Source organism: Lissotriton vulgaris, chromosome 6 (genome assembly GCF_964263255.1).
Source record: "Lissotriton vulgaris chromosome 6, aLisVul1.2, whole genome shotgun sequence".
Taxonomy (NCBI): Eukaryota; Metazoa; Chordata; class Amphibia; order Caudata; family Salamandridae; genus Lissotriton; species Lissotriton vulgaris.
The window spans coordinates 1,256,996,193-1,257,020,497 of NC_141694.1; the positions used below are offsets into that span (position 1 = coordinate 1,256,996,193).

At 46.9% G+C, this 24,305-nt stretch overlaps 1 protein-coding gene across 1 annotated transcript in view; it reads left to right on the plus strand.

Annotated features, from left to right (window-relative positions):
• The first annotated feature begins 1,037 nt into the window (after positions 1 to 1,037).
• The window catches only part of LOC147708721 (uncharacterized), a 228,112-nt gene continuing 204,844 nt past the window's right edge, over positions 1,038 to 24,305 (plus strand). Inside the window, exons 1-7 of the mRNA XM_086927369.1 lie at positions 1,038 to 1,161; positions 2,575 to 2,673; positions 3,123 to 3,253; positions 16,591 to 16,737; positions 18,423 to 18,509; positions 21,829 to 21,904; positions 23,879 to 23,931. Of these exons, the coding sequence (XP_086783495.1) occupies positions 1,038 to 1,161; positions 2,575 to 2,673; positions 3,123 to 3,253; positions 16,591 to 16,737; positions 18,423 to 18,509; positions 21,829 to 21,904; positions 23,879 to 23,931 (717 nt within the window). The remainder of the gene's footprint in view (positions 1,162 to 2,574; positions 2,674 to 3,122; positions 3,254 to 16,590; positions 16,738 to 18,422; positions 18,510 to 21,828; positions 21,905 to 23,878; positions 23,932 to 24,305) is intronic.

Genomic DNA, 24,305 nt, shown 5'->3' on the forward strand with positions numbered 1-24,305 from the left:
TGCAATGCGTTACTCCATGCAACATACACATAAATGGTATGTGCTTTGGTCTGCATAGACCATCTATCTTCAAAGACACACTGCACTCATTTCAGTATTGCAGTGCAGATACTCCATGCAGCACACACATGCATGCATTGGGCCTTGGGCTACTCAGGCCTTCTACCTTCTGACACTGTATTCAAGGTTTACTGATGATGGTCTCCCAACTGTAGTCATAGACATCATATTCAGGGATTTTTGGCACCGCAGTTAGGGAGAGATTTTTAAAAAGTCATGCAGCGCAGCCCCCAGCGAGGCTGTTCTACGTTGCGTGACAGAGAGGGAGCAGGAGAGGGGCTCTCTCCCCCCTTTCCCTTGTGCCGGCGCTAATTTCAGCAGCTGTGCACCATGCACACACCTTAGCGCTGCAGCGCTAGGGTGCGTGCATGAGTGTAGCATAGGTTTTGTACAGAAAGGGTACCCTTCCTGTACAAAATACTATGCTAGGCATGATGCAAAGCTTTTCCCACTTTGCATATGTGCAGCATGCATGGAAAGTTGGAAAAGCAGAGAGAAATGAAAGCATGTCTCCTGTTAGCGCCTCCTTTGATGGGGTGTTAACTTTTGGTGCAAAACCATGTTTCCAAATCTTTGTAAATATGGTTTTGCATCAGAAGGCTTGAGTGGTTGCATGGGAATGCCCATGTACCACTCATGTAATGCCCCCTCAGTGCAAAGTAACGCAAAGCGGAGCTTTGCGCTGATTTGCGCTACTTATAGGGTGCTTTCCAGCACAAATCAAGTTTTGCGGTGGAAAGCACCTCTTTTGTGACGCAAAAGGTTTGAAATTCTCCCTCTTAGTATTTGACAACAGCTATGTTCCCAGCCTCAAGTTTAGATATTACATTCTACAGAATTAAAGATTATGGTCTGCCGGTTTGATACTAGGGATTGTTTTTTTAAAAAAAGTAGTCGGTCTTCATTGCTAACTGATCTCCCATAATCTTGAACAGCTGTCTGAGTTCACAGACGTGGAGAAAGTCGGATGCAGAGTGATGGTGGAGCTTGCTCGCTGGCTTCCCAGCGCGGTACTTAGGAACATCCTGGATCTTTTTGAGATGGAGGCCATCCCACATCCATATGTTGCGTTGTGCCTCAAACAAGTCATTCACGGTCACGGTAAGTTGCCTGGCATTTGAGAGATCCTTGCATCAGGGAAGACCATGCTAAGTGAAGTGGGAAATGGATTAAGTTCTGTTGGACACTATTGGTACAATGATCACACAATCCAAGATAGACAATATTCAAAGCACAATGGGGTAGTGATAGCTACAGACATGGATCTCCGGTTAGGAGAGTACAGCACTGTGAAATTTCAACATCAGTAGTTCTGGCAGTTAAGCTTAGAACCATAGGGTTTAACAGCAGATAAAGACTGTTGGGCCGTCATCCTGCTTACTGCCTGCTTCTCGGAAATGTATAATCCAATCTGGTTCTCAGCTTCAGCTTTTCCACTTAGTACTTTTCTTTACTTGTCTCACTTGAACATTTTAGATTAAGTTACTGATCCATACAATTTCTGGCAGAATTTTACTCCGCATATTTGGTACTCTCTCTGTGATATCATTGTTACTCGTTACCCCCTCCCCCTTCCACTTCAGTTTTACTTTCTGACTCTAGTTTTGGGGAAATTGATGCTCCCAGGTTCAGGGCCTAGGGAATTCATGAGCAACCCTTCTAACAAGTATGGCCTCTTGTACTTGAAATACTAGTAGCCAGATACTACTGTGAGATCACAGAATAAAAAGATACTCCTTTTAGACTTTGACTCTCAGGGAATTGGCTGTCTTTTTCCCAGAATCTCCTACAAGGAAACACAGCCAGTCTCCAGAAAGGACCTAAGCAAATACTCTTCTAAATCTTTGTGTGCCGCCTGTGTCAGATCAAAGGAAGCCCAAAGGCTGCACCGTCTCTCTGTTGGGCCACCCATCTCACTTCAATGTACACCCCAAGGCTCTCCCTTTATATTGTGCCACCCATGTAAGTTCAAAGTACATATATTGGATCCAAATGGGGAAGGACCATAGCACTCCCATGTACTTATGTTATTTCAATTGGTGTTATGGTCGTTGGTGCAAATTGGTAAATCCTCCTGAGTATGAGGATGATTTCAATGAATGGTTTCCGTTGCTCCCTGGGTGGGAGGGGGTCACCAATTGCACTCCTTTGGGCATGATAAGGCATTAAAGTATAAAAAGAACACATCTTTGTTTAACTGAAGAAAGTAATATGACACAAAGGAATAAAAAGCAGCAAATAATAAAATTGATTTGGAAAATAATTTAAAAGAGTGAATAATGTATTGAAATGTAAAAGAGTGCAATTTGAGACTTCCTTCCGCCCAGGGAGCAACGCAAACCATTCAGTTCAAAGTACATCCCAGTCCTAAGGTCTATTTGTGGTATGTTTCAGTTTGAAGGGCACTACAGGACTCCCATCTCCACTGTGGCACCTGTGTACACCCGGGCACCACCGGCATTTGCCTCCTCTATGCAACCAGTCTGAGCTGTGTTTTTTGTTATCACCTCACAGTGTCCACAATGAAGTATTCTGAGGGTTTAATCCTTGAACGCTTTCTACCCATCATGAAGAAAGCAAGAACTTTCACTCACTGTTGGTATTTCTGCCGTGGTAAGTATAAACTAGTATTAGGAAGCTTCTCAGAAACTGGATGGAGTGAGTACCCACTACAAGAATACTTGCAATTTTTCAGAAAAAGCCAGGGATAATTTTATATAATTGTATGTTTCATTTTAATCAACAGCTGCAGAGTTTGTCTGAGAATTTTTCCAAAATCTTCTGGGTGTTGAATTTATCTCTGAGAAACTATTTCGCTTTTCTTCATAAAATGAACAGATTCTGTACATTGTATGTAAAATTGATATGCTCTGTATTATTTTGAGCAACAGCTGAGGTATTAGAGTGTGTTAAAAGTCATTAAAAACTGCCCACCCTCCCCTTGATTTTTATGAACCACAAGCATGTATTCTGGGGAAGGGGAAAGTTGGTAGGGTTAAGGGTGTATATAGAGAGAGCATAAGTTGGCTTTTGGACAGAACTGATTTGTATTTTCTCTGCAGCCTTTGAATCCTTAACTTGGGCATTTGCCCAGAGCACAGACGCAAAGCTTGTTCCACAATATTTGAAGGGCTATGTTATCTGCAAGGTCTATCTTGACATACCATGCATGAACACCAAGGAAAAGTGCAAGGTAAGTTTTCAAGTCAGAATGGATTCTTGAGAGAGACAAAGCATGCTACTATTATCTACAGAGACACCAGTACCAAATACTTTACAAAAATATGCAAAAGTGCCAAATGTAATATCCCTTTTATCACTGTGGATCATTTGAGGAAGGGGCCATGATTCACAAAAGACGGAGCCATGTGAGGATCAAGATGCCCCTCTCTCTGCATGAACAGTGGTTATAAATGTTATGTAGCTGTCACTGAGTGAGCATCTATGGTACTTCACTGAGAAACACTAAACAGGTCTGGGCTGCTACTACTGGAAGATGGCTCAGACTGATACCATGCGGTTGGTTACTGTCTGTCTTTAGTAGTAAAGTCAACAAAAGACTTTGGACTTGAATTCAATCCCAATTAATTACCAATGGTTTAGATTAAACCTAGCACTCCATTCATCACTTTTTTTCTAAGTGAGACGGCCTAAGTGCTTATCATGATGGCTGCATAAAAATGGGGACGCCCTAGTCCATTGTGCCATAGGCCATATTCAGAGCGGCACTAATGAGGCCCAGTCAGTCATACATTGGTCTGAATTTTCATATACTGACATTCAGTGCAAACATACTAGCTTCAAATGAAATGTTCCTATTGTAGAAGGACCGAGAATGATTTGCAAACTGTTGATCATTATCTGTAGTGGCAAACTGAGCAAAAGAGTGATGGATTAGAATGCAACCAAAAGTACAAATGATTTAGGTTAATCCATTCTACCCATCACATCTGAATTTACTCATAGGCATATGCCATGCTGTCTTTCTTGTGTAGAAGTTGTCAAAATACTATTTAATCATACCAGAAAGTAAGACTTTAACTGGCACATGCATCAAGGTAGGCTTTTGCGATTCCTTAATTGCGATTATTAAGGAATCGCAATTAAGGAATCGCAAAAGCCTATGCATGTAGGAATTGCTATAAAAATAGCGATTCCTAAACATTCCTCAATTACTACTCGCAAATTGCGAGTCGCAATTAAGGAATGGTTTCCCAGTCATTCCTATGGGCCTACAGGCCCATGGGAATGAATGGGAAATTGCGCATGCAATTACAAGGGTGCAAGGGTTTCAAAAGGACACGCTGTTGCACCCCTGAAGTTGATCTGTGCACACATGTTGCGCACACACATGCCCCAAGGACATGTGTGTGTGTAACCTACAACTTTGAAAAATGCACTTTAGTGCATTTTTCAAAGTTTTCGCTATTTACCATCTGGTATAATTTCTCTGTAACTAGCGGACCCAAATAGCTAAATCGCTATTTTGGGCCAAAAAGGGGGGCAGCACAGACCACAGACTAGCTTGTTGGTGTGAAAAAGGCCGCTTTATTGGAAACAGGTGCACCTTACATACAAGTTCCCTTGGCCTGTGCCGTACAAAACTAAACCTCACTTCCTACTTTACCCCCACCCACTCCCCTAAACATGTTCCCCCCTGCAACAATTATAAACATAACTTGCAATTTATTAACCTTTCTACAACTACCTAACTAGGTAAACATCTTATGTTCTTTGATAACTGTAACTATACATCATTACACCACAACTGACCTAGGAAAAACGCCCCAAAGAAACATAGCGCACCACACCAGCACCTGTTCCAGCGACAACCCCAATACAAAATTCCCCCGTTGCACCTGCTCCCAAGAAAACTACCTAGCTGAAAAAGTAATGAGCTATCCAACAACAAACCCTGCAAAAACCAGCTGGAAGCTCGTTCCCTAGGGAGGGAGGGCGGGACAAAGCTAAACTGCCCAGTGTCCTCCCTGACCGGCTGATGTGTCACAAACACCAAAATGGAGGCTAGTGACACAAGATGGCCGGTTATAAAACTCCAAAGCCCAAAACTAGCCCAACCCAAGCCCAACAAGCCCAACGTCAGGTCAATGGAGCCCAACCAGCCCAATGGGCTCTGGCTGCCCCCCGGCCCAAAACCCCCCGGGGGGACAGGCCTCCCGCTGGTTGGACACCACCCCAAAGCCCTATTGGGCCAAAAAGGGGGGCAGCACAGACCACAGACCAGCTTGATGGTGTGAAAAATGCAGCTTTATTGGAAACAGGTGCACCTTACATACAAGTTCCCTTGGCCTGTGCCGAACAAACCTAAACCTAACTAAATATTGTCTTCCTACTTTATCCCCCACCCCCTCCCATAAACGTGTTCCCCCCTGCAACAATTATAAACACAACTTGCAATTTCCTATCCTTTCTACAACTACCTAACTAGGTAAACTTCTTATGTTCTTTCATAACTGTAACTATACATCTTTATACCACAACTGACCAGAAAAAAAGCCACCCGGAAAGTCGACCCCGGCGGCTTTCCGACCCCCCCCCCACTAGGACTCTGATGCTTCGGGTATCTGCACACCCCTATTGCTCTGTCCAAAGCCTTTTTCAACTGCACTATATACAATTCCATGCCATAGCGGGACATATGCAACCCATCTTCCTTGAAGAAATACACTGCCGCATAGCGCAGCTCTGGATGTTCCCTCCTTCCAAACCCTTCTTTGTCACAAAAAACTCTCATGACCCTATAAATCTTTCTTCACGCCCGTTCAGCCTCTCTCCAACATCTCTTCGGTATAAACTCAGACCATATCACATGACAACCAGACCAGTGCAGCTGAATCTCCAGCAAATCCTGCTTCATTTGTTTCAGCAACGCCAAGCCTTTTCCTCTAAATGAATAACCAGAACATAGGGGCAAACTCCCCCCTTAACTACCTTACTCAGCGCTGGAATTAACTCATGCCACCTCATGCCCCTCTTCCCTTGCCAGTAACAACCAAAAGCCTAGGATCCAATGCTAGATTCAAATTCCTGGTCTTGTCCCATTCATATCGCTCCGCTTGTTTCATGAAAGAGTGTCCTAAGATGAGGATGGACAATCCTGCTATGGTCGGTCCCGCCTCCGCATCTGAAAAGACACATATGTGAGACAAGCAACAACAAATCAAGCCTTCTCCTCCCTGAAACCCCACATCCTGATGTATGTCTTATAACAGTCCGATTTCCAGCACCCCAGTTGCATCAAATCCTCCCTCCCCACCCCTTCTTTGCCGCGTCTGTTGTTGCGCCTATACGAAAGGAGTGCGCCCCAAACAGTCTGGTGTTCTCCCCCATAGTGCGAAGGGCATGCTGCAGAACCCAAAGCAGTTGCGCCGCTGACATTGGCACAATGGAAAGCTTGGGTCTCACACAAAGAGTCAGGGGCCCCACTCATCGTGCAGGCCACTTTCTTGACCTAATCTTTACTAGTAGTCCTAAAATTCATATGGAAGATCCCCTCCCCATGATCTGGACGGACCATTATCTCTTAAAGTTTAGCTTTTCATATAATATTTTAATTCCCCCCGTGAACAATGTCAGAGTGCGGATTCGTCCATGGCATAAACTTACACCGCAAGTATTCCAAGCCCATTTTAAACCTGAAGATTGCCCTTTTTCTTCTTTAGAGCAAATGGTAACTAAGTTGGAGTCCTCTATTCTACAAGCCTTAGACCAAGCCATTCCGGAAACTACTGTTAAAGTAAAATCGACAGCATTTCCATGGTTTACGGCCAGTTTAAAAAACGAAAAACTGGCTAGTAGAGCTGCTGAACGACACTGGCGGACTTCTAGAATGGAAACGGACAAAGCAAAGTACAAGCGGCTCCATCTTAGCTATATGAAAAATATAAAAATGGCGAAGAAGAATTACCTGACGCAGCAAATAAACACTGCGGCAAGTTCTAGTAAGGATCTATATAAGATATTAAAGGAATTTACGTCCCCCCGCGTTGAGAATCTTCGTTTAGCCCTTCCATAGAATGGGTTGAGTCAATGGCGAATTTCTTCGAGAATAAAATCAAAAAAATATATTCTGCATTCCCTATTTCAGACTCGAATCAACCCCCGTTACATAGGAATCCAGTAACGTCCTCGCCGGAGGGGGCTTGCAGCCAAGCCTTCCATTTAACTGAATTTGCCCCCATCACCGTTGATGAAACCCTGAAAGGTTTAAGTAAAATAAAGTCAGGATCGCCTATGGACCCATTCCCTCCCCGCCGTGGTACAAAAATAATGCCTCTGCTTGCAGAACCCCTTACAGCCATATTCAATGCTTCGCTTGAGCAAGCGCACGACCCCACTAAATGGAAGCACGCCCAAGTAAAGCCCATTTTGAAGAAACCCTCGGATGATCCCACTCTACCATCCCATTATTGGCCAATATCGCTGTTACCTTTCTTTGGCAAAGGGTTGGAGCTTCTTATTAACAACCGACTGACGGCCTATATAGAAGCGTGTGGTGCTCTTGACCCTTCTCAGTCCGGTTTTCGGGCCGCCCATAGTACTGAGACGGTTGTCGTTGAGATAGTGGATAACATCAGACTTGCGGTGGATGGGGGTGATTCGGCCATCCTCATCCTCCTGGATCTCTCTGCGGCCTTTGACACCATTTCCCACGGCATTTTGAAACATCGGCTGTGGGAGATAGGTGTCAGAGGGAGGGCCTTGGGGTGGATTGAGGACTACCTTACTGATCGCCTCACCACCGTTCGAGTCGATTCCCTGGTCTCCGGCAGTCGCTCTGTGACTGTGGGGGTGCCCCAAGGGTCGATTTTGAGCCCGCTGCTCTTCAACCTATACCTGACTCCTCTGGCTAAAATCATTAAATCATTTGGCTTTAAAACTGTGTCATATGCTTATGACACCCAGCTGCTGATCACGTGTGGTGCAGATTCTATAGACACCTGCACTCGCTTTAAAAACTGCATGGGTGAGATCAGCAGCTGGATGCGAGATAACAAGCTCCAACTAAACGTTGATAAGACAGAAATCATCCTGTTTGGCAAGGCTTAGAAGTGCTGGACCCGGGAATGGTGGCCCGCCGAATTGGGGATATGTCCCACCCCCAAGACGGCTGTCCGCAAACTGGGAATAATTATTGACAGCACTCTGTCTATGAAAAATCATGTAGCCAAGATGACGGGCACCTGCTAGGGAATAATGCGTCGCCTCAGGAAAATCTTTAGGTGGCTCCCCATTGAGGCAAGAAAACCTTTGGTACAGGGCCTTATCATTAGTCGTCTTGACTATGGTAATGCCCTGTACCATGGCCTGAATGGGGATTTACTGGCAAAGCTGCAGATTCTGCAGAATACTGCCGCCAGACTAGTGTTGGACATGCCACCTAGGATGGCTTTTTCGCCGTGTCTGGAAAAATTGCACTGGCTTCCCGTCCAGCAAAGAAGCCAATTTAAGATCTTTAGCTTGGCCCACAACGCACTATACAGTAAAGGGCCTCGCTACCTTAAAAAAAAACTTACTTGGTATGTTCCGAAAAGACCTTTAAGGTCTGGCAATAAGTTTCTGCTGACACAACCCCGTGTGCGCTCTTCCAGGTACGGCCAACGCTCGTTCTCCTACCTTGACCCCACACTCTGGAACAAACTGCCTACTCACCTACTTTCCATCGTGGAGCACCAGAAATTCCGTAAAGCACTGAAAACCTGGCTTTTCCCAAGTAGGACCCCCTGTGCTGTTTAATCTCTTTTTTCTTCTGTTTGTCATCTTCTTTCCGGTTCCTTGTGCTGCAAGCGCCTTGAGACCTTACGGTGATAAGCTGCGCTATATAAGAAACTCTGACATTGACATTGACATTGACACCCAGCTACCCTCGGCCCATTCAAAAACCTCACCCGCCTCATCACTCGCCCTGGACGCCAGCATCTCACCCCGCACCGCGGGGCACACCGCCCGATCCGCCACACGTCCCATGACAACCCACTTCCCCACTCCCCGTTGATCAGTTTTCGAGCGCCGCAATTAAACCGCCACCTCCATGGTCCGCAACTCCACCTCCCCCCACCGTACCCCCTGTTTCCCTCTTGTCCCCAGGGGCTTTGACACCCGAAAAGCCTCAAAATACATCCACAACATTAGCGTGGAAAACAGAATAGCTTCCTCTCTGTTGCGGCAAATCTCCGGTATGAGCCTTATCAAGCCGACAAGAATCCCTGCCGTAACGGGCGGCGCTGTGAGGCATTAGCGCCTCGTTCCCGCGCCAATCCTTCCAATAAACATGCACCCAGTTCACCCGCCGACGGTGCATAGCCTCACCACAATTTTCCCATGAATGCTATGGCCGACTGCTTGCCCGCGATCGTCACCTTGGACATTCCTTTATCCATCATTGCCAAAATGAAGTGCACCACCTGCTCACCACTCAACCCATGACTGTCTAGCCGCGTCGCCCCACTGTCCAAAAAGTCCCGCCAAGCCTGCTCGTACGCCCTCCACGTTGAAACGGCCACTGACCCTTTTACCAGTTGAGCAACTCTTTCTCTCCTACTGATAACATCCCTGTCGGCACCGGCATCTTGCATTCGTCCGCCTCCGTGGCTAGCCCATGGAACCTCTGCCACTGTGAACAAGACAAAGCATCCGCTATGTTATTGTCCACCCCCGGCACATGCCGGGCTTGAATCAAAATGTCATATTCCAAACATTGCAGCACAAATACCCTAAACAACTTGCGCATCTGTGGGTCCCTGGCCGACTGCTTATTCACGACATGTACCACTGACATGTTATCCACCTTAAAAATCACCTTTTTGTGTGCCAGCCCCCCTGCCAACACCGTCACCGCCATTATCAGGGGAAACTGTTCCAAAAATGCAATGCTCCTTCCCCCGTTCTGCCACTGTGGGGGCCAAACCTCAGCGCACCGCTTCCCCTGCCAATACAGTCCAAAACCACCCACCCCGCCGCATCCAAGGAGATGGTCGCGTCCGATTCCCACTCCTCTGGGGGGGCCAAGGGAATACCATTAAATCATTCCAAGAACTCACGCCACATGCGCAGGTCTTCCTTCATACCCACCGACAGGCGCAGATGATGGTGCGGTAGTGTCAAAGCAGACAGGCACACGCCTAGACGTCTGCAAAAGGTTTGCCCCGCTCGCACCACCCGGCAAGCAAAGTTCAAGTGCCCTAAGAGAACCTGCACTTCCCGTACCGTTACCTTCTGCTTGGTCAACATGGTGTCAATCAACAACAGCATATGCACCTTCTTATCTCCCAGCAAACGGGTCTCCATGGCTACAGAGTCTAGTTCTATACCCAGAAATGACAGCCCCGTGCTTGGACCTTGAGTCTTCTCTGGTGCCAGGGGCACACCCAGGTAGCCCATGAGCTCTGTAAAACTGTCCAGCTGCTGCTGGCAGTCCACCGAACCAGGCAGTCCCACCAGGAAAAGTCATCCAGGTAGTGTGTCACCGTCTCTTTGCCCATGTGCCACGAAAAAAGCCATAGGCATAGCCATTCTTGGGGAGCCGCCTCTCTCCCCATGTCCCCCCATACCCCCTCCCCTGCCCCTTCCCCCTCCTCCGTGCTGTCAATAAGCAAGGGGGAAAACCCCCCACTGTTCACCATGGCGGGCGCGTCCCCCCCACCGTTCCACCCCTGTTCTGGGACCACACCACCTCTCTTATTGCCACGTTTCCTCTTGTGGGAGCCACCCCCCCTCGCCCACTTCACCGCCGCGTCCCCTGCCTCTTCCTGGGCCGTGTCGCCCCCTCTCTAAACACCAAGGTAGGCCGCGCAACAGCGCCCCGCTTCCCACGCCGCGGGCATTTGACAGGCGATTGCCACCCGCTGTGCTCCTAGAGGGTCTCACCATCACGTCGGGCCGCAGCATGTCAGTGCGGTCCGCATCCTCTAAGAGGTGGATGGCCTCTAGGACACGTGGATCCTCCAAGCGCGCTATCCCTCTCTGTCAATGGGCCCCGTGCAGAGACGCTCCTCAGATCTCCTAGCTGAAACCATTCACCGTCCCTCACAGCTGGTGACCAACGGCTCCCGCTGCCACCATCACGAGAAACGCACAACAAAACGCCACCACACCCACCACACCCACCACAAAGCTAAACAAAGCTAAAGTCAACAAAGCTAAACTGCCCAGTGTCCTCCGTGACCGGCTGTTCAATCAGTCATTTGTTACATGCATTACATACCCGCAAGGGTCTGAAAGGTGCTGGGGAGGAGGTGGGGGCCGCTACTGATTGAACAGCCAGGTCTTTAGTGTCCTCCTGAAGGTCAGAAGGTCTTGGGTCTGTCGTAGGCTCAGTGGGAGGGTGTTCCATGTCTTGGCGGCGAGGTGGGAGAAGGATCTCTCGCCGATGGTTGTTCTTCAGATGCGCGGGACAGTGGCGAGTGAGAGGTCGGCTGAGCGCAGCTGGCGGTTGAGGGTGTAGGAGAGTCATCTGTTGAGGTAGGCTGGGCCGGTCTTGTGGAGGGCCTTGTGTGCGTGGAAGAGGCGCTTGAAGGATATCCTCTTGTTGACAAGGATCCAGTGCAGGTTTCTCAGGTGGGGGTATGTGGTGATGTGGCAACTACCCAACCATGCCCCCTCACTAAACCTTCACATTCACTCCGTATCATATCCTTACCACGGCATCACGCCTCACCACCTCTGCGTAGAATATTAGAACTTGGATCACCTGCACGTGCCATTCCTATCCTAAAGACTGCCGCCGCCAAAAAGCTGTTAAAACATTGAATGTTCACATAATGTTTATCTCTACAGCAGCATGATTCTCAAAAGGATTGCACAGAATGCCCACGCCTTATGGCTACACCTCTCACTGCGATTCCGAATACTGTATTTGAAAAGCGAGTGCTGACTATTACCTGCTTTATGTCTAAATTGACTACACGTATGTCTTTGTTTTCTCCCTTGCTTTTTTTCTAAACAGGCGTTTAAAAAGCTCTATTCAGGCAAAATTATTTTCAAGTCCTGAAGATGATCCCTTTATAACCGAGCTTGGGATCGAAACGTCGACTCCTTTTTGAGTAATTCATACATGTGACCCTACTGTATTATTGTATGTATGAGTAACTCCAGGATACACTGCCAATTTAAATCCATATCAGTGACCTGCAAGCTCACTCTGTTTGCCTGATATTTCTTTCACTTACTGTCCCTTTCACTTCCTCCCCACGTACGGCACAGGACTGTGCCCTACTGTAACCCTATTGTTTTGGTTATGTGCTGTATCTTTACATCAAACAACCTACCAAATCAATAAAAATTCCCTGTCCGGCTGGACAAGGGATTGTGAACTATATAGTAGCCCATTGTGGTCTATACAATATCTTTGTTTTCTCTTATTCTTATATGCTAAGGACCACTTGTTACTTTGATAAATACGTGGTACATCGAGGATCAGTCGTGCTGAGGCGTTTTGGATGCGTTGTAGTCGATTGATGAGCTTGGTTGGGGCTCCCGCGTAGAGGGCGTTTCCGTAGTTGAGTCTGCTGCTGACGAGGGCCTGGGAGATTGTCTTTCTTGTATCTGTCGGGATCCATTAGTAGATCTTGCGGAGCATGCGGAGGGTGTTGAAGTAGGAGGAGGAGACATCGTTGATTGCTTGGTCATTGAAAGTGTTGAGTCGAGAATGATTCCCAGGTTGCGTGCGTGGTCGGTGGGGTCGGGCTGCCCCCAGTGGCGTTGGCCACCAGGAATCGTTCCAGGCTGACGGGTTGGAGCTGAGGATGAGGACCTCCGTCTTGTCCGAGTTCAGCTTCAGACGGCTGATCTTCATCCAGTCGGCGACGGCCTTCATTCCTTCATGGAGTTTGGCTTTGGCGTTGAAGGGGTCTTTGGTGAGGGAGAGGACCAGTTGAGTGTCGTCGGCGTAAGAGATTATGTTGAGGTCGTGCTGTCGGGCGACGTGTGCAAGCGGGGCCATGTAACTGTTGAACAGTGTCGGGCTGAGGGAGGATCCTTGGGGTACGCCGCAGATGATCTCGGAGGCTTCGGAACGGAACTGGGGGAGGCAGACGCTCTGGGTTCTGCCCGAGAGAAAGGAGGTGGTCCATTCCAGAGCCTTGTCTTCGATCCCTGCGGCATGGAGCCGTTTGCTTAGTGTGCGGTGGCCGACGGTGTCGAAGGCGGCGGAGAGGTCTAGGAGGATGAGTGCTGCAGTCTCCCCATTGTCTAGCAGGGTCCTGATGTCGTCGGTGGAAGCGATGAGGGCGTTCTCGGTGCTGTGGTTGCTACAGAACCCTGACTGGGAAGGGTCCAGGATTCTGTTCTCTTCGAGGTATCGGGTTAGCTGTCTGTTAACGATTTCCTCAATGACCTTGGCCAGGAAGGGGAGCAGAGAGATGGGCCGGAAGTTCTTGAGGTATCTTGGGATTTTTGAGTAGGGTGTTGATCTCAGCATGTTTCCAGCTCTCTGGGAAGGTCGCGGTCCCAAGGGAGAGCTTGATGACGTTGCTTAGGTGGGGTGCGATGGAGTTGACTGCTTTGTTGAAGACGTGGTGCGGGAATGGGTCCGACAGAGAGCCGGAGTGGATTGTGCTCATGGTCTTGATGGTGTCATTAACGGTCACGCTAGCAAGGGTACGTGGTCGATGGTGTGCGGAGGGTCTATTGTGTTGCTGTCAGTTGGGGATGTCTGGGTGTTGAAGCGTTCGTGTATGTCTGCTATCTTGCGGTGGAAGAAGGTGGTGAGGGATTCGCACAGGGCTTGCAATGGCAGGATGTCGTTGGTGTTGGAGCTGGGGTTGGAGAGTTCCTTCACGATGTTGAAGAGCTCCTTGCTGTCGTGTGCGTTGATGTCGAGGTGGTCTTTGAAGGAGGTCTTTTTGGCAGCCCTGCTGAGGTGGTGGTGGTTGCGGATGGCGTACTTGTGTGCTGCGTGGCTGTCCAGAGTTTGTTCACTGTGCCATTTCTTCTCTAGTTTCCAACAGGCTTGCTTGGAATCTAGGAGTTCTGCGGTGAACCAGCTGGCCCTCTTGCTGGTGTCCCTGTGGGGGGTTTTCTTCAGCGGGGCGAGGGTGTTGGCGCAGTCCTCGATCCAGCGTCTGAGGTTGTGGGCAGCGACGTCAGTGTTGGAGGGTTCTGTGGGGGGGCTGAGAGCGAGGTTTGCATGTAGTTGGCCTTCGGTGATTTTGCTCCAGCGGTGCCGGGGGATCTGTTGGGTGCGGTGGTGTGTGGTGGGTTTCTGGAAGGTGAAGTGGATGCAGAGGTGGTCAGTCCAGAGGAGTGGCTGATGGAGACATGCGGGCTTGAGGAGAAGGTGGGGTCGAGCGTCTGGCCGGCGGAGTGGGTGGGTGTTGTGACGAGTTGTCTCAGTCCGAGGTTGGCGAGGTTATCCATCAGGGTTGTGGACGTGTTGTTGTTGTTGTTCTCAAGGTGAAAGTTCAGGTCTCAGAGGAGGATGTAGTCGGTGGAGGTCAGGGTGGAGGTGGTTGAGGTCTTTCATGCCGGGTGGTTCGTTGGCTCTGTGGCTGGTGTAGCTGCAGTTCCGGCAGGTGAAGGGACCGTGTGTGCGTTTTGGGGCGGCCTTGAAGCAGTTGTGGGTCCGTCTGGGGTTGAGAGCGTGCAGAGTGCTGGCATCGTAGTGGTGGCGGTCGTCATGGCGGGTGCGGGGGCCAGGGGTTCAGGCACTGGGCGCGGTCCAGGCACGAACAGGTGCAGCAAGTCAGTGGCATCTATGGAGAGGTGGAAGTGAAGCAGCTTGGAGGCAGGGCAGCGAATAGGCAGTCAGGGGGGCGGAGCCGCAGGGGACGCAGCAGCGGGCGGTGAGGGGTGACAAAGGAAACAGAAGGCAAAAGGGCACAACAATTGAGGGGGAAACGAGTGGCACAGAGGGCAGAAAGGTCACAAAAAGGGCAAAAAGGTCACAAGAATACAGGGGGAAACGAGTGGCACAGCAGGCAAAAGGTCACAAGAAGGGCAAAAAGGTCACAGAAAAAGAGGGGAAATAAGTGGCACAGAAGGCAGAAAGGTCACAGAAATGCAGGGGCAGCTAAGCAACAGAAGGCAAACACTGGCAGAGAGACACGGGGGCAGTGAGGGGAGCAGAAGGGAAACCAGGGAGAGAGACACGGGGGCAGCGAGGGGAACAGAGGGAGAGAACGGGCACAGACCACATACAGGCAGCGGGGGAGACAGACAACAGCAGTCACAGACAACAATGAAAATGCAGTCACTACAACGGGAGCAATGAAAGAAAATACAGGCAATACAATGGAGGATGAGCAAACCTTCGGCCTACCACTGGTCACCAGGGATCAGGCTCAAGTGGTAGCCTGCGGGTGGAGAAGGGCCTCAAACTTCTTCAGCAGCGGCAGCTGGGCAGGGAGGCACAAGCTGTGCTGTGCGGAGGGGGAGCGACCTACCTGGAAGGGTCAAGGGTCGCTCTCCTCACCGCGCAGCGGGCGGCCTATATTGGGAGGTTCGGAGGGAGGAGCAGCTGGGTGGCGGGAGGTGGAGACAGCGAATGGGCAGCTCGGGGGGAAGGGGGCCGCAGGGGATGCAGCTGCGAGGGGCGACAAAGGAAACAGAAGGCAAAAGGGCACAACAATTGAGGGGAAATGAGTGGCATAGAAGGCAGAAGCTCACAAAAAGGGCAAAAGGTCACAAATATACAGGGGGAAACGTGTGGCACAGAGGCACAAAGGTCACAACGAAAGGGCAGAAAGGTCAGAAAATACGGGGGAAACGATTGACACAGAGGGTACAAAGGTCCCCAGAAAGGGCAGAAAGGTCACAAAAAACGGGGGAAACGAGTGGCACACAGGCACAAAGGTCACAAGAAAGGGCAGAAAGGTCACAAAAAACGGGGGGAAACGAGTGGCACAGAGGCACAAAGGTCACAAGAGGGGCAAAAAGGTCACAGAAAAACGGGGGGAAACAAGTGGCACAGAAGGCATAAGGTCACAAGAAAGGGCAAAAAGGTCACAAAAAACGGGCGAAAAGAGTGGCACAGAAGGCAGAAAGGTCACAGAAATGCAGGGGCAGCTAAGCAACAGAAGGCAAAAACTGGCAGAGAGACACGGGGCAGCGAGGGGTGCAGAAGGGAAACCGGGGAGAGAGATGATGCATCCCAAATGCAAAAATAACGGGCGCAAAGGGGCAGATTCTGAGATCTGCTCGTTTGCAACCGGGTTTTCCTTTGATGGATGTGGGCCTAAATCCGGACATGGGAGCAAATCAAATTGCGTGGGTCTTGTAAGTATGGGGCAACCTGGCTTCCTCTGCAAAGTGATTGTAACATGGGATAAATAAAACAAGAAACTGTGACTTCTTCAATTAGGAAATAAATGTTACATTCTGACTATGGTAAGAACTTCCTGAATGCAGGCATATGAGTACAAGTTAACCCATGCCATGACTTTTTTTTAATGACAATGCATAAACATGCATCTCCACCACAAGTATTTTGCCATACAAAAACAATCAGTGTCCCCTTGCTTCACATATACAGAGGTCAGAGGCATGTACTCTCTTCTGTGTTACTTCCTGTAGATCCGTGAACAGGTGTTACTGACACTTGGCCCAATGGCGACTCTGCTTCCCCCAGACCAGCTGGCTTTGGAACTACCAGGGGTGTTCCGAGAGATATTATACCTCCAGGCAAGCCTGCCGAAAGAGAACACCTTTGGCCTGATAAAGGTATGTCTGGGGCAAATGTACCCCTCAGAAATGTCTAATGTATGTTTGAATGAATTATGTCCATGGTGTATCGAAGAGAATCATAAGGGGGTGTCTAGTGAGAAAATGTTGTGTTTGGTCGTATTCTCTGCTTGTCTTTCAGATCTCTGCTGGATTTTTCTGTAGCTTTCAACACATCTGACCTAGAGCCCAGATCTGAGTGGTCATTATCTGGGTCTTCTCTTTTTTTCACCAGGGATATCATAGTTGGGCCTTCATTACAAGTGACACAATACTTCTGATGGTACAGGTCTCATTGGAATCATGACGTTTGGAGGAATATGGCAGCTCTGCTGTGTTTCCTCAAAAGCCCGGGGACAAACAAGTACAGTAAATGAAATGTGACGCCCATATGTTATTGCTCCCAAAATTTGAGTCCTTGTTATTTGCCCTTCCTGGACTCACAGTGAAATAGCAGAATATGATAGGTCACTCATAATGAGGGTCACAGTAATGCAGATGGAATCTAAGGAACTACAGAAATTATTTACACTGGTGCATTATTTTTTAAAACCCTTTCATTTTCAATTTTCTTGGGAGAAACTGCCTTTTTGTGTGATCAGTGCACCACTACATAGAAGAAAGTAATGCTTTTGGAGATTCATTGTGTCAAAAAAGTAAAACTTTGAATCAAGACCATGTCATTTTTTCTTCCTTCACTTTATTAACCTTCCTGCCTCACTAGGAGTTAAAAACAAACTTGTTCACAACTTTTTAATGTATAACTTATTTTTACTTTTTCTATAACCCCCATATTCAGACAGAAACATTATACAACTGGTTTTATTGTTACAATTGTACTTGATACCACCCATAAGAATTGTAATCATTGGCCCCTTCTAGGGATCCGGATCACTTCTTCCCTTTAACCTCCATCGTTGGACCAACACCTACCTTATTTTTCATGAGTTGGTTTATATACTTTGGAAAAGGTTTTCACATTTTTTTTAAATCTGTCCTTGTATGTTTTCTTAATAGCTATAGTTCACATGTGCCTCATAAATGTCCTATAGAAAACATCTAAAATCTTGGGAACTTACCATATACACTTTGTAACATCCAATGTCACCCTCCCCCCAAGAGCAGCCTCATCAACAACTTCTATCTTAAGATTCTTATCAACTCTCCCCTCTGAGAATTCTGATCACCTCTCCTCTCCCTTTTGGGTATTTTCATCAAATCTCTTGGGATCCTGAACTTCACTTGCAACAGAAGATAATACTCTCCTACCTCTTGAGGATTCTCACCCTGTAAAGCTTCTGATCACGTCTTCCTTTGTGGTGATAATGATCACCTCTCCCCAGTCAACCACTGACCCCTTGAGAAAGTGGATCGCCTGTCCAACACAAGGATCTAGATCACTTCAATCCCCTTGACTGCCTTGAACTTCTTTGCTGAAGATGGATCTTGATCCTGTCCTCTAATTTTTAAAGTGATGCTTATTCATCACTAGGAAGGGCCATGTCCCAAGTGGTGTCAGATGGCTGTGATTTTGTTGCTTAGTTGGTCAAGATCTGTTGTTTATGTGCAGTAATCATTTAATATAGTTGGAAATGAATGTGATAAATGAAATTGAAAGCCATATGGATGAGTGATCTCTTTCTAAAGGCTTCTCCCTTACTAATTTCATGTTCTTTTCCATTCAGCCTCTCGAACATTTCCTTAGAGCTGGTGTCACAAAAGCTTGCAAGGAGGCTTCTTTACCGGAAGGGTTTGCAGCACTGCACAATATGGTAGGGGATTTTTTGAGTAGACTCTTCTATCATGAAAACACTGTATCTTCTGAACAATAAAGATGAGCAGTTGGTGTGATGGACACAAATCCTGATTAGATAGTAGAGATGTGGATTCCACTCCTGCCCATTCACTGACACCTCTCATGAGAGAGCACTAAAAAAAAGTACCCTGTTATCTTTATCACAGACGGCTGACAATGCCACCCATTGTCTTTAAAAACCAAAGGAAATGATGGACGGAGCATTGACAATACAAGCACTCACCCCCAGTCAACAGATCTGGGTTTAATCCATCACCGTTCTTTAGCCCACTCTGCCACCCCAGTTCAGACATGGCCATGTGCAAATCAGTCTGACCCTGTGCCTCATGGGAACAGTCCAGCCCGAACTGCCAAACCATGCCTTCCCTGGACCGGAAACAAGCTTCCGAGGACGGGTTTCTGGCATTTCAGTCGTCTTCAGCCCGACTTGCTTGAATCCAGTGGCAAAGTGAGCAAGGTACTCACGTCTGAGCATACCCTGCCAACTTATGGCGAACAAAGCGGTACAAAAGGGGGTGGTGATGGCCGGAGCATCTGAACCAATCAAACACTCACACCCAGTCCACAGATCTGGGTTTGATCCATCACTGTTCTTTAGCCCACTCTGCCACCCAGTTCAGACATGGCCACGTGCAAATCAGCCTGACCCTGTGCCTCATGGGAACAGTCCAGCCCGAACTGCCAAACCATGTTTTCCCTGGACCGGAAACAAGCTACCGAGGACCGGTTTCTGGCATTTCAGCCGTCTTCAGCCCGGCTTGCTTGAATCCAGTGGAAAAGTGAGCAAGGGACTCACGTCTGAGCATACCCTGCCAACATATGGCAAACAAAGTGGTACAAAAGGGGGTGGTGATGGACGGAGCATTGACAATACTCAGTCAACTGATCTGGGTTTAATCCATCACCGTTCTTTAGCCCACTCTGTCACCCCAGTTCAGAACTGGGGTGGCAGAGTGGGCTAAAGAACGGTGATGGATCAAACCCAGATCTGTTGACTGGGTGTGAGTGTTTGATTGGTTCAGATGCACGATTCAAGGGTACAACAGGGTGTCAATGTGACACCCTGCTACCCTTGAATATGCTCCCACTATTACTGATTCTGTAAATACCGAATCGGTAATAGTGAATGGCTTCCCATTCATTCCTATGGGCCTCCAGGTCCATAGGAATGAATGGGAAGGTATTTCTTATTACCAAATCGGTATTACCGAATCGGTAATAAGAAATATTAGCAAATCGGTACATTTTACCGATTTATTACCTACATCATATTTACTGATTTCTAAATACCGAATCGGTAAAATTCTGTATTTAGGAATCAGTAAAATGAGATTACCTACATCTAGCCCTGAGTTCCCAATTTATAATCATAATATCCTGTTCAGTCTTTGTAATGATTGCTGTCACTGTAATATTAATTGTTGACTTTCAATAAAGATCTATTCCTTTCTAACTGGAAAAAGGCCAGTATTATCATAAAGAAGGGGACGTGAGTACTGATACTTCTGGAAACACTGTTCACAATTTGCAGTCTGCGATTCACTCTCATAAGAAGTGATGGGTTAATATTGTGCTAATGGCTAGGATCTGAACACTCATCCACTTACCAGATTTGTATGGCCATTACCATACTGTTCACAATCAATATCTGATCCCAATCACTATAAGATGATGACAAGAAGGGGAACTTAAAAAAGGCATGAACACATGAATATTTAAATTCTCAGTGTTCATATTGAAAGCTTTTGCCTAAAACCGGTTTGCCTACAAGTTTAAGGTTAGTTTTTTTTATAGAAGTTGCCAACCCAAATGTGCTAATGAGACTGGGTCAACAGCTTGGTGTGCAGGAAGGAAAGATCTTGATAATCATGTCATATAGTCTGCCTAGATGTCTTACTTGCTGAGGAAGTTGACAACAAGGGCAAAAACTCAATTTTGCTAGCAGAGGTGTTAGACTTCTGCATAAATTAGCTTTATCGGGGGATCGCCTACGTATGTTGCTGAGGAATGCTCCTAATGGTGGTCAAGTCACTCAGGGTAGAGACTGACCTGTGTTCTATGCCAAGCAGATGAACAATAGTTTGTACTGTGAAATGACAGATGGAGGGTAACTTACCGAGGTGAAAAAAGCAAGTGTTTACACAGAAAGGTAAGTGCACACCTGGCAGAGTTAGCACTCAGTCCACCCGTACGAGGAGGTTGATCATGGGCAGTCTCAGCAAAGAGGTAAAAATACTTTTTTTTCATATTCTGGGGCAGCTTGTCTGAACTCCTTGGGCTGTCGGGTATTTCCATGAATAGAAGGTCTGCAGCAGCATGGTAGAGCAGGAGAGCTCATCAGTTGGCCTCAGCTCTACATTCACAAAGGTACTAACACCAGGCGCGACCGGCACAGGTAAGTGCGGTGGGACGGGCAGGTAAGGGGGGAAGTGGGCAGATGATGGGATAGAGAAAATAAATAAATAAATAAATAAAACCACCTCGACGAGGCGATGCGGCGAGCGCAAGGTAAGCAGTTTTATTGATGTATTTATTTATTAATTTTACTTTCACTATCCCGTCGTCTGTCCACTTTCCCTCTCGACCACCTGCTTCCACACCACTGCCCCACCACCCCACCACGGTTAACTGTGCCGGCTGCACCTCAATAACACAGCCTTGTTGAGGTGCGACTCTTGAGATGGAGGGAGCCTCCATAATATAAGCACATTCAATGGTAATTGCACAGCAGCATTTGTAACATTAAAAGTATTTACTCTGCCATTGCCTGAGACCAGCTTTTAAAAAACAGTGGCACACACACATCAAACTCACAGATGTATTTTCACCAAAATGCTCAGGGGTAGTGTTTTTGATATCTCAAACCCTTTGATCGCCCAACGTAATGATTGGGTTGCTCATTTGTTTAAGCATCAGCCCCTCAACTGCTTTCTATTTTCCACGGTGGCCTCATTATGAGCTGGCTGCAAATTGGTTTGAGGATACTGGGTCCTGGAATCTATAATTCTTGAATGTTATCCCGCTTCAAATGCTGGCTATCCTGAGTTTTCCCTAGAATGAGAATAACAACTTGGACCCAGAGTTACCAAAATATTTGGGATAATAAATACGCATTTCGGCTCCTGAAAGAGAGCTGGGATTGTGAGGAAGGTCTTAACTACACACAGCTCTGTTATCCACAGTATCAGAGATCCTCTTGCTCTGCCGATTACAGTATGTTAAATCATAAATGATAATCCCCCCCTCACTAAATATTGTCTTCTTTTCTCTGGCAGATCTCTGCCCAGGAACCTCTATCTCACAAAGGGCAAGCAGCTAAACAGACAGCAAATGAGCTACTCCTCCTGCTTGGTGAGTACAGGATTGGTAAATCCTCAAACCCCATTTATTTTTTAGTCTAAAAATGTAACTGTAATTGAAAGAGTGAACTTGTTCATTGGTTATTGTCTTGTACTATTCACCTTTGCTTCTGGCTGTGCCCTCCCCACATATCTCTATATTGCCTCCTTTGCCAATGCTTGTGCATTGCTAGTTCCACCTATGCCCTTATCACTGCTATTGCCAGTTTCTATCCATGCCTTGCTGATAAATCACATGAATGCATCTCCACTGTCCATGGATCCTCTGAACATTACCTTTGCTCTTGTCTCCAGGCTCATTCTGTTACTCATAACTTTCCTCAGAACCTTGCAAATGCTTTCTCTGTCGATGCATCTTCTACTCACGCTGCTGTAGTTCCTTTCTGTCTCTGCTTCCTCTGCCATGCCTCATCAGTAAACACTAATCACCTCCTCACACCCTGTGGCCATACATATTCCTTTTTTCTCATCCCTTCTTTCCTCTTGCCTGCAAACTGTCCATGCTCCTACACAATCCCTACAACAATGGCTGTTTATAGGCGCCTCCTTTGTTCATGTCTCCTCTCCTCATGCATGTGCCCATACATTCTCTGCTATTGCCTTCACTGCCTTACTCTTTACTATATCTGTTCAGTTGTATTTTTTAACAAGTATGATTTCCATCACAACTAGATTTTGAGGCTAAACAGGAAAGAGATTGCCAAAATTCAGTGCAATACAAACAAGTAAATCTTTATTTGTAGTACTTTGTCAAATGTGATGATGGTGAACATATTCTCAAACACTTATGACAAGGGAGGGCTTTGGACTGCTATGGTTTATCAGCCTGTATTTAGAGACCAAAATCTGATCTTTTTTGGCAGTCTGGTATATATCTGGGAAGCCTAAATTTACAATCTTTATTCCCTACCTCTAGCCTTGTCGATCCAGTCTTTGGATTCCTATTTACCTGCACCTCAGTTTAAACCTAGATTTTACCCTGCCAACGAGCATCCTGGTTACAGGCCTGGATACTCATGTTTTGCATCTTGGCAATATATTTGTGAACATCAAGCAATAGGCTTAGGCTATGCTATGTTAATATGATTTATTATCGCGCATAAGTCATCCCACGGCTTCATCATGATTGAATTATTCTTTCCATATTGAGTGCCCAATGTTTTTGAAACTTTTGGAACCATAGAATAGGCATAGACTACCAAGCAGGAAATGATCTAGATTTGAATACCAGAAAACTGACTAACAGCATGTTTTTCAGTTCCAACATTTGCTAAAAAATTTCTGTAGGTCTAGGTCCAGTTGTCCTAGCGAGAGGTTGTCTCTAGAATGTACCTTAGGTTCTCGACTTTGAGAACTGAAAGAAATCTTGCTATGTATGGATATTCCCTTGCTGGTATGATGTTCCTGAAAGGATGGCTTCTTGTTTACAAACTGATTTCCGATGCAGCCTCTTGGCATGAAGACCACTCGGTGCCCTTGTGTTTCCAACTCCTGTTGGTGAGCATTCTGGCCCTCCTCTTTTCTTTTTGAGGGTTTCTTATCATGCTACTGATCTCTACCTCTAGGTTTGTTTGGCCAGCAGATATGCTCTTTATAATATTCCGACTGAGAATTGGGCTGTGATCTCCTTAAAAAGACTAGGGAGCAATAGGGAGAAGACACTTCTCTGGATGCATGCCGCATCTTTATGACACTCATCTTGCTGCACTGCTATTCCAGGTCCCAATAGCTACTGTGTCTTATAGTAAACACAGAAGACATTTATATAGTATGAATATTAAAGTTATTGTGAACAGGTGAGAAACATTTCCATGTATTGTTCATAGATTGTTTTACATTAAACCCTATAATTGGTGATGATCTGAAACCAAAGACAATAATTCAATAAAACAGTCTGATAGATCAAGGGCCTACCATCTGTTTGGAAAAGTAATTGCTAATTTTAAATATGTTTGCCTCTCTCTAGAGACAACTCAAAGTAAACTACTGGATGCAGGAGCTCAAGCGTCTGGTATTGAGGTAAGTAGCATAACGCTGTGTCTCACCAGAGAGCCTTTGCCACAAGGAAGGGGCAGCAGTTTACAACATGTTTATCAGGATCTAAGATGCCTAATTTGTTTTATTTAGAGTGCTAATTTCCCGGTTAGCAGAAGGGTTATGTAGAGAGACAAACTGAATAGTTTGTTAGAGTTTCTATGGTGTATTAATGTTATGGAAAAAGCTCTAGAGCTTGAGTGTGAAATGCTTTTATGAGTACTCTCTTGACCATGCAGGTATGACAAGGCAGGTTTCTTTGTGTTTGAGATACCAACTGATACATGGATGAAAGCAGAAAGGAGTAACAATGTCAACACACCATGTGGCAACTAAAGAGGGATTCTGGGACTGCCCTT